General features: G+C 37.2%; 1 protein-coding gene across 4 annotated transcripts in view; it reads left to right on the forward strand.

Annotated features, from left to right (window-relative positions):
- Positions 1-8760, forward strand: part of ATL2 (atlastin GTPase 2) — a 56654-nt gene extending 47894 nt beyond the window's left edge. For 2 of the 4 annotated variants that reach the window (XM_019447178.2, XM_053890994.1), the window contains 7 exons: positions 2103-2241; positions 3032-3159; positions 4201-4257; positions 5319-5390; positions 6011-6442; positions 7947-7961; positions 8057-8760. In XM_019447178.2, the coding sequence (XP_019302723.1) occupies positions 2103-2241; positions 3032-3159; positions 4201-4257; positions 5319-5390; positions 6011-6442; positions 7947-7961; positions 8057-8164 (951 nt within the window). In that variant the 3' untranslated portion in view covers positions 8165-8760. The remainder of the gene's footprint in view (positions 1-2102; positions 2242-3031; positions 3160-4200; positions 4258-5318; positions 5391-6010; positions 6443-7946; positions 7962-8056) is intronic. The other 2 variants (XM_019447198.2, XM_019447188.2) reach the window with 2 other exon arrangements.
- Positions 8761-12993: the final 4233 nt, after the last annotated feature.

The raw sequence follows: 12993 nt of genomic DNA on the forward strand, positions 1-12993 counted from the left end.
TAGAAGAGGGATCTTAAACATCATCTATTTAAAAATTTTTTTAAATTATTTTTTTTTATTTTGAGAGAGTGTGCACAAGCTGGGGAGAGGGGGAGAGGGGGAGAAGGGAAGAGAGAGAGAATCTTAAGCAGGCTCCATGCTCATCACGGAGCCTGACATGGGGCTTGGTCCTACCACCCTGGGATCATGACCTGAGTTGAAATCAAGTCAGATGCTCAACTGACTGAGCCACCCAGGTGCCCTCACCCTTCTTTTTTTTAATATATAATATAACTGGAACCCAAAACAGTGACGTACCTTTCGTCGCTTAATTAATTGTTGATAACTGGGACTAGCACCCAAATATCCGGACTCCTGGCCCATGCAATATGCTACACCAAGGCCATTCCTAAAGAATAGCCTCACCAACATGATCCTTTCTTCCTAAAGTTACCCTCCCCTGGAAGTACTTGGGGAAAACCTCAGGTCAGATACTACTCACCTACTCACATACACAAAGAATACATGAAAATCCCATAAATTCATAAGTAGAAGGGTCATCTTTTTTTGGTTAATAAAATTTTATTTCCTTTTAGGATGATGCATTTAGTTTCTCAACCACATTCAAAAACTTGGAGTATAATATAATTATTTTCTTATCACTAAAATGAGATTAAGCCAATTCCTCATTTTTGGGCTTTTTAGAAGGCATTTCTAGACCCTGTTGTCAGAGATAATTTCAGCTGTCAGAGTTTTCTCTGGTTTGTTCAGAAGAAATTAACACAAAGCACATCAGGCATGTTAGCAACTCAGAATCATGTACTTCAAAGACAAGATTTTTTTTTTTTTAAATCTCATTGACATGATACAGGAAACTGCTCAGATGATGATGAATTTATACAAACTGAACATAGGTGCGTAACAGCACCCATTTTCATCCACTAACCCCCAAGCCCTCTGGTACTGTCCTGACCTGACAGGTGCTGTGTGTACTTTTTATGAAAGGAATCACATACAACATGTATTCTTTTGTGTCTAGCTTCTTTTGCTTAATGGTATGTTTCTGAGATATTGTTGCATGTAGTTTCGTTCATTTATTCTCATTGCTATGCGGTATTCCATTACATGAATAGACAACAGTTTCTTCATTCTACTCTTGATGGAGATTTAGGTAGTTTCCAGGTTTTGTCAGTTATAAATGGTGCATTTTTTTTTTTTTTAAACGGTGTTTGAGAAGAGTCTGAGTGAGTATATGAGTTATATTGGGATAAGTAGCTACTAAAAAAAATCGAAGTTTGAGGGGCTGGGTGGCTCGACTCTTGATTTCTGCTCAGGTCATGATCTTATGGTTTGATCCAGCCCTGTGTTTAGCTCTGCGCTGACAGTGCGGAGGCTGCTTGGGATTCTCATTCTCTCTCTCTCTCTCTCTCTCTCTCTCTTTCTCTCTCTCTTTCTCTCTCTCTCTCTCTCTGTCTCTCTGCCCTCCCCCCCCCCCCCATTTGCATGCACTTGCTCTCTCAAAATAAACATTAAAAACAAACAAATAAATTAAATAAAAGTCTAAGTTTAGGATTTTCTTCCAGAAAATACATAGCAGTCTTTCTTCCCAAAACACTGGTAACTAGCATCAATCATAAATAATCATGTGGAGTAAGTACTGAAATTCCAGTAAGTTTCAGAGGTTCTTTGGACTTTATTGGAGCTTTTTCACTTGAGCTGTTATCTTGCTCAAGGGCTAACCTTTTTATTAGCAAATTAGTACTTTGTTTTTTCTCTTTGCTGTTATAAATACTTTAAAGGCAAATCCTTCATTTATTTACTGGTTTGTACACCACAGCCACTACTTGTTAGTCTGGTGTTGGATATTCTAATTAGTTATTTGTGTATTTGTATTTTTTCATATTTAACATGGGAAAAAACATCTTTTCTAGTTTTAAGACAAAAGTGGGTGGGGTCTTACTAAAGGGGTCAGAAATGCATCTTCAGTAAAATTTTATATTGTCAAAAAATACCCATCTGGAGTAGCATCTGAGTTAAGTGTGCACACTTGTGAGTGTGTGTGTGTTTTCTTGAGAACTTTTTTTCCTTGTTTGTGCCTTTACGCTGTCTCCTTCTGCCCTCAGGTAAAACAAAATCAACATGAAGAGCTACAGAATGTAAGGAAGCACATTCACAATTGTTTCTCAAATCTTGGTTGCTTCCTTTTGCCACATCCTGGTCTTAAAGTTGCAACTAATCCTAGTTTTGATGGGAGATTGAAAGGTGGGAATTCCCATTCTTGCTAAAATCAGAATTTATTTTTTAGAGGCTGAGAGTTTTAAAAAAAAATACATGGTTCCTTAAATTTTCTGTCTTCTACTGGAAGACATTTTGATGCATTGTTAATGAGGTGATATTAATGCTCTGTGTGGTCTGTCTAGCTTTCCATTGGGCTGTTGTAGACTTGTAGTGTATGGATTAGCGTATTTTATAATGTGGTCTGTTGTTCATCACCGGTGTCCTAAAAATCCCGAAGGCTGAGAACATTTCAGTATTTCATCTGTTTGTAGTCTGTAAAATGTTTTATCAATATATCGTATTCATGTAATCAGATTTAAGTCTCTGTTTTAGGGATGATGTAATTTTTTGAGTATGTCCTAGGATTTGAGCATGACGGCAAAAGGCTGGAGGAATAATGAAATTTTTACAGAATGGCTGGAAAACAAAATCTAGTATTAAAATTTAGTATAATTTCATGAATTGTTTGCCTTTTGAAAAGGATAGTTTAGTCAATACTAATGTGGAATTTATTGCGGTAGTCCACAATTTATTATTTGACCTGAAAGAATTACTGGGGCATGAGGGAAATGGAGCAGGGGCGGAGGGGGAGAGTATATTTTTTCCTAGGAGATACGATGTGTTTGGATAAGGTTTTTTAAATGAATGTACTCGAGGAATAGATCGTGTATACTGTCATTTCGTGAAACAGAATGTTATTAGCTCTTACCAGTGGGGACTTCTTTACTCTGTCTTCTTTTGACTAACATGTTGGTTTATATTTCGTTTCCATTAGATATTGATGAAGACTTTAAGCGAGAGCTTCGAAATCTGGTTCCATTGCTGCTTGCCCCTGAGAATTTGGTAGAAAAAGAGATAAGTGGATCTAAAGTCACTTGTAGAGATCTTGTAGAATACTTTAAGGTAGGAAAACTGCTACATTAAATGACTTGGTCTCAGTTAGAAAAATAGCTGACTCAAAACTCATATGTATGTACAAGAAATTTCCTGTCTTTATTTTACAGCAAAAAAGTGAAATTTATAATTTTCCCTTCTTTGCATTGGCTGTACCAATTTTTAAGGATATCTAAAATGATAGCAGACAACTTGTATGTTCTAGACGGTAGTTTTGTTTATGGGATTATCCTCCGTTTCCTCCAGCTCTGGTAGGGAGAGAGGAAGAGCCATTCACCATGTAATTAATTGTAATGCCACTCTCTCATTTGTGAGGGACAGTGGATATGCGGAGTGGCATTCTGCCTCTCGAGTTCTCATAAAAGAGCCTTCTCTCTGAGTTCTTGAGGACTTAATAGGAGCAGCTGAAAGTATCAAACTGGTTTCTGAATCCAATTACTTGTAGATTTTTTTTTCTCTCTCTGCTCTTCTTTAGTCTTGGTAGCTTGCTTGCCAGAGCAAGACCATTATCAGGGTTCTAGTTATTCATAGTAGTTACGGGTAGATGGAAGGGAAACTATAGTTAACTAAGAGTATATTTTTGGTCATTTATTGGACAGTTGGTCACTTTCATAGCATTTTTGGTTAGTTGTGAAGTAATTCAGTCAGTAGAAAGTTGAGATGAACAATTTCTATATGGACTTGTTAAAAACTGTCATCTTTCCTTCTTACTCTTAGAGCACAAATTAGGTAATTTTTTTCTTGAACTGAAATATCATTTAACTTGATTGAAGTGAAACATTGAGTAAAAATGTCTAACATTTAAAACAGTAACAGTAGGGGAGAATTATGGATTCCTTTTCGTAAAGTGGGTGGCATTGTATATGTTACTTTTAAATATAACTTTTATGCACGTTGGAATTCTATTTAGAAACATCTCTCTAGGATATTATTTAACATATGTTTAAAAGTATGAATTATTTTTATATTTAATGGATTTTTTTTTTCCCTTCGGAAATCTAGAGCCAAATTGTTTAACCTGCCAATGTAAAGAGTCTTTTATATTTTTAGGCTTACATTAAGATTTATCAAGGAGAGGAACTTCCACATCCAAAGTCCATGCTTCAGGTAGTGTGTGTGTTGTACGTATATTTATTTTTGAAGGTGAAGAGCCTTTGGTTTAGAGATAAACGCTAGAAGTGGGATTATGCTTCTTTGCACGCAAATGAATTTCAGATATTTAAGTCAATACGGGTCATGGGTCCTGAAGTTTTTCTATGATTGCAGACCTTGCACACATAGGCCATCAAAAATAAAGTTGCTAGAGAAGTGTAGAAAACTTCCTCTTGTAGGAGATAGCTTAATAAGGGCCTGTCTAAACCAAACTTCTTCTCTTCTCTGAGTCTGTGACATTGAATGTTTTTAGTAAGGCTTATTTCATCTTGGTATTAATGATTTAGAGCTGCTTCTAGTACATACAGGTTTTTTTTTTTTTTCTTTTTTCTCTTTTTTTTAAAAGGTGTTCTTTGGGGACAATGTTATTTTAACCTAAGTTTATTTTTTTTAAAAGATAAAGCAGCTTAATTTAATAAATCAAGAATAATTAATATTCATGTCCGTCACTTCTTACTAAATTTTACTAATTTCATTGTGTTCATACTGTTAATTTTTCACCCAAATTTAGGTTTTATTTCTTTCAGATACATATCGAGTTTATGTTTTTTAAGATTTGCTATTTTGGACAATTTTTCAGTTTTATAGTGGATTGAATAGTATTTTCTTCTAAAACTCCTGTAGTAAGCAGTTTTGTGGATTTAAAAATCTCTTGTGTCATACTGATATGAGAGAGCAAGCATATGGGTAATTTTTAATTCTATACATCTGGAGACTTGACACTTCTTAGGGTATGTCTAATTCTCTACAATTTCCTGAGCATGTGTGGTATTTTTTCTTTTTTTTTTTACAAACCCATTTTAACAAACCTAAGCAAAACAAAATTAGACAGGCAGTCCCATTAGAAGCCATTACTATATCCCTTCCATTGGAAAGGAAAACTGGAAGTTGATAATGTTTTCTCTGGTTCATTTTCAGACTTGTTCACTCTATAGACTTTATTGTGTTAGTCAGAATTTATAGAGCCGCTGGGTATTTTTTGCATAAAATTGGCACATCTTGTTTTATTTTTCTAGGCAACAGCTGAAGCTAATAATCTTGCTGCGGTAGCAGGAGCAAGAGAGATCTATTGCAAAAGTATGGAGCAGGTTTGTAAGCGACATTTACATTTGACACTAAAGTGAGACAGAGGATTTTTACAGTTAAATAATTGAAATAATTTGTGCTCCTTACGTACTGTCACAATACATCATTCACTGATTCCCCTTCATCATCTCTGCTGGAAATAACTAAGAAAATAATTCTCATGTTTAGAGTGCACAATATAGGTGGCAAGTTACTACGTAAATCGTACTAAAATAGTTTTGACGCATGATTCAGAGTGCTCTTATTAGCAGCTTCTGATGTAATATTAGTTTAAGGCCAATGACAACTTCTGTGCTAAACTTGTTAACTAGAACGTTAAAGGACCTTTTTTTATGTGTTCTCTTTTACCTACTCTCTGCCCATAGTCTTGTGAAGTCGGGTACAGATTTTTTTTTTTTTTTTGGTCTTTACTGGTATTAGTCATACTTGGAGAATTTATTTTACCCGAGTCCATTAAACATACAAGAAATAGGTTATGATTACGTACGAGATATTATGAACAAGTTTAAAACTGAACCATGTAGATGGCTTGACTTTTTGAGACTGAAAACTGTGAACCGGGAATGTTTTTTAAGTGTGAATTGTTTCTAGCCAGTAATCTGTCTTGTACTCTTCTGTACAGGTATGTGGTGGGGACAAGCCTTACATTGCACCTTCAGATCTGGAACGAAAACACCTGGATCTCAAGGAAGTGGCGATTAAACAGTTTCGTTCAGTAAAAAAAATGGGCGGAGATGAATTCTGCCATCGTTATCAGGACCAGCTTGAAGCTGAAATTGAAGAAACCTATGCAAACTTGATAAAGCACAATGATGGCAAAAACATCTTCTATGCTGCTCGTACCCCGGCCACACTGTTTGCAGTCATGTTTGCTATGTACATAATCTCAGGACTGACCGGCTTCATTGGCCTAAACTCTATAGCCGTCTTGTGTAACCTTGTCATGGGGTTAGCACTGACATCTCTTTGTACTTGGGCATATGTAAAATACTCTGGGGAGTTCAGAGAAATTGGAACAATGATTGATCAGATTGCTGAAACACTATGGGAACAGGTTGGTATCTATCTTTTGGTTTTTCAGTGACTAATCTCATCCCTGTGACATTTCCCTACCCTTCTCCTGCAGTATTCGCACACCTCCTTTTCCTTTATACGAGGAATGTCAAAAGGATGTTTTCTGTTTTGTTCGGTTACGGTTGTGTAATCTGAATATAAAGTATGAACTGAGTAATTTTTTTTTTCTTAAAGTCATAATTTTAGTGTGCTTTGATTGGCTTAAATCTGTAATATCTTTGGATAGATTCTTAGTCATAGGCCTGATAATACCAGACAATGGGCAGGGCCAGAGTCTCTACGGACTTTTTTCTTAGAGGAAAGAAAATATAATCAGTGTAAGAAAGAAATTTGGAAGTGCAGTGCTTTAAGAAAGCAAAAGAAATGTCTTATTAACCCTGGCAAGAAGCAGTTCATGCCTATATTTGAGGGAAAATATTGATATTCAGGTCTTTGTTGCCTTCCGTGAAGATAGTGGTGATTTACTGATGGAACAACCTGATAGGGATTTCTTTTACCAAAGGAATTTTGTTTGCTGTCCGTACTATGGAAACACTAATGAACAAAACAAAGCGCCACAGAGAACCAGCTTCTCTTAATCATAATCTTTGACTTCAACCAGAATTCAAATCATAATCTTTTACCTCAAACCAGAATTCAAAGTCGGGCCTGACAAGAATCTACTAAGGGAAGCCATGTTGAATGTCCACCTGTGTGCTGGAATTCCCCAGGTTCAGAAAATTCCGTTCAAGGATGTTGTCATTAAAATGATCATCGTGAAATACTTGAGTATCATGTCAAGGATCAGAATGAAAGCTGCAGTTAGTATTGATGGACAGCAGAATAGGCATTTTCAGATACCGCTTCTGGGCATAAGAAGTATTGGGCTTATTTGGAGGTCTAGGACATGCAGGTCCGTGTTGGTTTTGCCTTTAAATTTAAAGATGGAAGAAGTAAATCATTTTTTGATGAAGGTTGATTGGGCATTGACTTTTCTTGTAACAGTGTCATTATTTTATGAAGTGACCCGCCATATTAGTTTGGATTTTGTATTTATTCTTTAGAGAAATTTGGATCTGATTTGGAAGCTCGTGTTTGGATATTTGTTAAATTTAACCCTTCATTTTAAAAAAAAAAACTTCACTCTTGATATTCCTTTGATATCTTCTAATAGAGGATGGATTAAAAGCTATTGCAGCCTCGCTTTTTAAAAAAAATTCTCTACTTTAAAATTGCGGACCATCACTAATTTTCTGCAGCATGAATTTTAATCATTGTGCGATGTCTCCATTTGAAAACCAGTCATCCTCCTATATCATGCTCCGGTAGCACTGATTCTAGGACTTTAGAGGTGCCATTATTACAAAACAATTAAGTGGAAGAGTCTAAAGTGTGTAAAATTACCAGCGTAGTTGAGGTAGGTTGATCACTAGTCAGAGAAGATGTGTGCTGTGTCAACAAACCTTGCCTAAATCTTCTTGCATTTCTCTTTTCTTTTGCTTCAGAGGAGTCCCAGGAAGGTGAGAAACTCACAGTCGCAGATTCTTGTAGTCTTAAACGCTTTAACTTCAAGGCGCTCTGAGTCATTGTCCTAACGAGTCACTCCATGTTTTAGGTGTTTTCCAAACTGTTTGAAGTTACTAGACGTCGAATGGTCCGTCGTGCTCTTTCATCAGCACAGCGACAGAGACTGTCATCCAACAATAACAAGAAGAAAAATTAGACAGTATTTTTAACTTTTTTCTCTATCTGAAGTTGTTCACCCTTAAACATGTAGGACAATAAGCAGGACCGTCTGGGCCGGTCTGCATAAATGCTGTATACTTACCAGATTTGATGCTGCATAGAGGGTATGGAATCGCACGTCCATCTCATAGGAATTGTAAATGGTTTGAGTAGGAGGAAAGTAATTTTTGTTGCATTATAAGATGTCTAACTGCATTATTTGTAGCCTCATAGCTTTTTTGGGGAGAAGCATCTTTTTTATTTCCCACATTCCTGGTTATTTTCTTCATTGCTTTGGATTGAATTTTTATATCTATTTTTCTATGTACCTCTTTTTTTACCTCATGTTTTTATTTGTTTTGCACATCTCTCATACCACAGGTATTGAAGCCCCTGGGTGATAATTTGATGGAGGAAAACATAAGGCAGTCTGTCACAAACTCTATCAAAGCAGGCCTGACTGACCAGGTGTCTCATCATGCCAGATTAAAGACAGACTGACAGTTCATCTCCTCATGGACTCCACTCTCCCTTTTTTTCATGCTTGCTGTACAATGAGAACTCAAATAAAAATAAACCAAAGTTTACAATCAACTGTAGAAGTAGTTTAGTATAACTGGCTTCACAGATGGCTGCCACAGAGTGTGAAAATTGTTTGTTGGTTTTAAGCATTCTGTTCTTGGCTCCTAAGACATGGAGATTGGCTGAGGAGCATTAGTTTATCATGCACATTTGTGCCATGTTTCTTTCTTTCTTTCTTCCTTTCTTTTTTTTCTTTTTTTTTTTTTCCTTTTTACTTAATCTAATGTTAATGAAATTTGTCTTACGTAAAAGGATATTTCAGGGAAATCTTTTAAGAAATCTATTTAGAGTCTCTTTAACACCAGTGTCCCATTGAAATTTTAATTTCTAGTGAAGTTATGAATCACTGTATCAAGAATCAGATCGGAATGACAATGAAGCCTTTATTGAGCCACTACATTAAAAGTATATATTGCTTTACTGCCTTCAATACCAGTATTACATAAATGCATGTGTCAGAAGTCTCACAGAAATTACATGACAACTCTTGTAGCTAAGAAAGTGATTCTGAGGTGTACATTTGTCTTGCCTTTTTAAATTTATAAACCTGCCCTAAAAGGAGATGCATATCTGGGAAACTGAACTGTCTTTATTCAGTTTAGCCTTCGTGTACATAAAATATGCCATTAATTTTATTGGGGGAGAAATTCCATCCAAAAATGTTGCCTACAGCTATGAGTTCAGAGTGTCTGTACAGTGTGTAGCTTTTATTTTCTAAAACCACAGATAGGGCATGTATATGAATTATAAATATATAAATACGATTTTGTATTAAAAGTTTTGTAGTTTATGGCAAAATCTGGTTCTGTGGTAGGCTAAGTGCAGTCCCTGTGAAGGAATGTTTGTGGCTCATGTCAGTGTGTGAATGCATAGACAATTTGAAGTTTTTGATATATTTGTGATATTTATCTTCCTTGAGCACTGCAGTCTCCCCCCCCACCCCCCCAAGGGAATTCAATGGGAATGTTTATCGTGACTTTGTCCTCTGTTGCATTTTAAAGTTATTTCCTGTAATTTATTTTCAGTACATAATTAAAAATTTGTTGTATATATAAAATGAAACTTGTGATTCTTTTTTAAGGAATCCTTCAAGTATGTATTCCATTACATAAACCGTATTTGTTTATACTGAAAAGAGCATGAGCAGGAAACACCCAAGTGAGAGCTCTAAGGTATTGTACCCAAAGCTAAGCTTGTAAAACTCACTTTTGTCTGTCTCTGTTAGGGAAAACTGAACTGTGATTAGCCTAGGTGTAGCTGGGGATTTGTTCATTTCTTTTCTCCCTCTTTCTCTCTCTCTCCCTTTCTCTTTTTTTCCTTCCTTCCTTCCTTCCTTCCTCCCTTCCCTTCCCTTCCCTTCCCTTCCCTCCTTTCTTTCTTTCTTTCTTTCTTTCTTTCTTTCTTTCTTTCTTTCTTTCTTTCTTTCTTTCTTTCTTTCCTTCCTTCCTTCCTTCCTTCCTTCCTTCCTTCCTTTCTTTCTTTTCTTTCTTGTTACATGTAAGGCTAACATTTTTGCCATTCTTTTGTAGCCTTCTTTATAAACACCTATTAAAGTACCTATTTTGGTTGTTAAGTGAAGAAAATTCAGATGTTGAGTTGCATGCCTGAAAGCTCTAAATTTACTTTGGTTGATATATCTCCCCCCACCGCCCCTTTTCAAATCCTGATTTTATATGGCTTGTATTTGTTTCCATCTGTATTAAATTGCTACTGACTCATCTGTTCTTCTTAAAACATAATGAATCCACCTGAAAAGTCTTTTTATTTCTTCTAACATCCTGTTTTATGAATGCTGTGGACTGTTTTTATGAATGAAAAAAAATAAAAGGTTTGTTGTATAATAGCAATTCTTCTGAAATTAAAGGCACACAAATTCACTTAAACAAAACAAAACAAAAAGAGTTGTGAAATCTACACCATGGATTTGTTAGTTTTTCTTGTTGGAGAATGTGTTTTCCACAAAGAAGATACAATTCTATAAAGGATTCCAAGAAAAAACACTTCGGTGTCAGCTGGAAGACTGTGAAAATCACTATTAAGGAGCAATAAAAGGGATTAAAGACAAATACAAAGCTATTGGCTGAAATAACTTGGGTGTTAGTATGTTTTCTGTGGTACAATTTTGTAGTAACCCACGTAATAAGGTAGGTTTTTAAAAAATACTTAATGACAAGTGATTTCCTGGTTAAGACCCAAGTAATTTTGTGGAACGGATGGTCGTTTACAACCTACCGAGTCTGCCTTACACATTTCTCCTGAAGATAGCTAGCCGGTCGGTCATCCTCACTTGCCTGAACATACTCTATCTGTGAACTTGAATAGCAGTGTTTCGCTGGTGAGCGTTGTGTTTTCAGCAAACTCCAACCTGGACTCGCTTTAGTTGTTTTATTTCCGGAATGGGACAGACCAGGGGCTTCATCTTGCTGGAGATGGGAGTGCTGTTGGTGTCAGTTACGTTGTTTCATTATTATGGGATCAAAAAAGAAAAGGTTTGTCCTTAACTTGGTTAAAAACCTGTTAAAAATATATACCGTCAAGGGTCAGAAAACACGGCGGTGCTGCTGTTAGTGGTGCCCTGTATAGATATTCGAAATGGCCCTTCACAAAGTTTTTTAAAGCACTTGCGGGAACTGGCTCTTTGATCGGCCGTGTATCTGCTAACGGGGGTTGCTTGTGTCTGATCTCCACGCTATTAGGCTTCATTCGTGGTCTGAATTCCCAAACTTTGATCAGAATCAACCTGTGTGCCTAAGTGTTTTACCATTCCCATCACAGTTGCGGGATGATGATAAAAATCAGCCTAGAGAGCTGTCAGCTGTGCGGCTGGCAGCCGGCGCTTACCAGTCTCGCAGGGTTTGCTAACCAAATGGCTGGCTGTCTTGGATTCATTCAGTCTGGAGCCTCTGTCACAGAACTTTGGGGAGCCTTCCAGTGGGCTCCTGGGCAAACAAAGCTAAAGTAGAGCTGAACCAAGCAGGAGAGAGAATTGCTACTTTCTCCACCCAAGTCTTAGATCCTAGGGATTTATCCCCTTTCAAGTTTGGGGTTTTTGCCGGAGTTTAGGTTGAGGAACTGATCTACCCTTGACATCCTTCAGTGCAACTGAACAAGTCCTGTATGTTCTTTTAGATTTGTGACTTTCTGGCTTCTTTGGAGCCAAAGCTAGCAGTTGGCCAGGTCAAAAGTGCCCAAAGATAAATGCAAGCAGGTTAAGAAGAGGGGGTCACAGCCTTTGTATAACCCAGTGAAGCACTTCCACGTGTGTTCGCACTTTTCATCCAACAGTCCTGTGAGGAAGCTAGGAAACCACGTTATCACAAAAGCGTCTGGGGGCACCTCAGGCTTGCAAACCGGGATGCTAGCACACGCCTCCAGGGTTTCAATCCTTCAGAAGTTTCAGACCCAGAGAGTAATGTTCCTAACTCAAGAAGAAAGCTCTGTCTTGGTGGCATTCTGTGAAGCACCAAAAGGTGGAGGAAACATGATTTTATTATATTGAAACAAGGTGGAAATCACCTATAATATTACTCTTAAAAGACACGAAGCAAGAAGTGAAATTTTCCTGTTCTTTTGATCGTGCACCTCAAAGGTAACTTCCTGGGTGTGCTATTAAAATCATCCCCATGCTTATCGACACATCTGTAGGTGCATAAAGTATACTCTTGATTTTTATTTTACACAAAAATAGAATGACCCCGTATGTGGTTTTCTGCGCCCTTAGAACACATTTTCCTAAGCCACTAAGTAATTCTTTAGTGCTCACATGATTGCTTTGATTCTTCTGAGGGTCGAAGGGGTTTTGAGGAGAGAACATCAGCCCTTGGATTGCTGCTGTGGCTTTCTTATTTTTTACGCGTTTTCCCCACCACAGGATTGGTGAGAGAACCCAATAAGAACATGTGAAGGGTGTCTAGGAAGCACATACAAGAATAGAAAATGTGCACTCTCAATTTTTCTTGTTCTAAGGCTCCACGTGCTGCCTTCGTTTGGCCAGGAGTCAGATAAACTACTTCTGAAGCTTGGCCATCACTAACTTTTTTTTTGGGGGGGGGGGGGGGAAGGGCTCATTTGGGCCTTCGTGTATACTTCCCAGTCACAAAACATGAAGACTACCAAAAAAACTTGGAAGAATACTTGCCTTTCAATTCCAGGAAGAGGAGCTAGATCTTGGAGTTAAAATTTTGACCCCAGCACCCCTGCTTTCCACTTGTGAATTTAGGTAAGCGCTTTGGAACAGCCTCGCCT

This window comes from Panthera pardus, unplaced genomic scaffold (assembly GCF_024362965.1).
Source record: "Panthera pardus isolate Hobbes unplaced genomic scaffold, ASM2436296v1 HiC_scaffold_26, whole genome shotgun sequence".
NCBI lineage: Eukaryota > Metazoa > Chordata > Mammalia > Carnivora > Felidae > Panthera > Panthera pardus.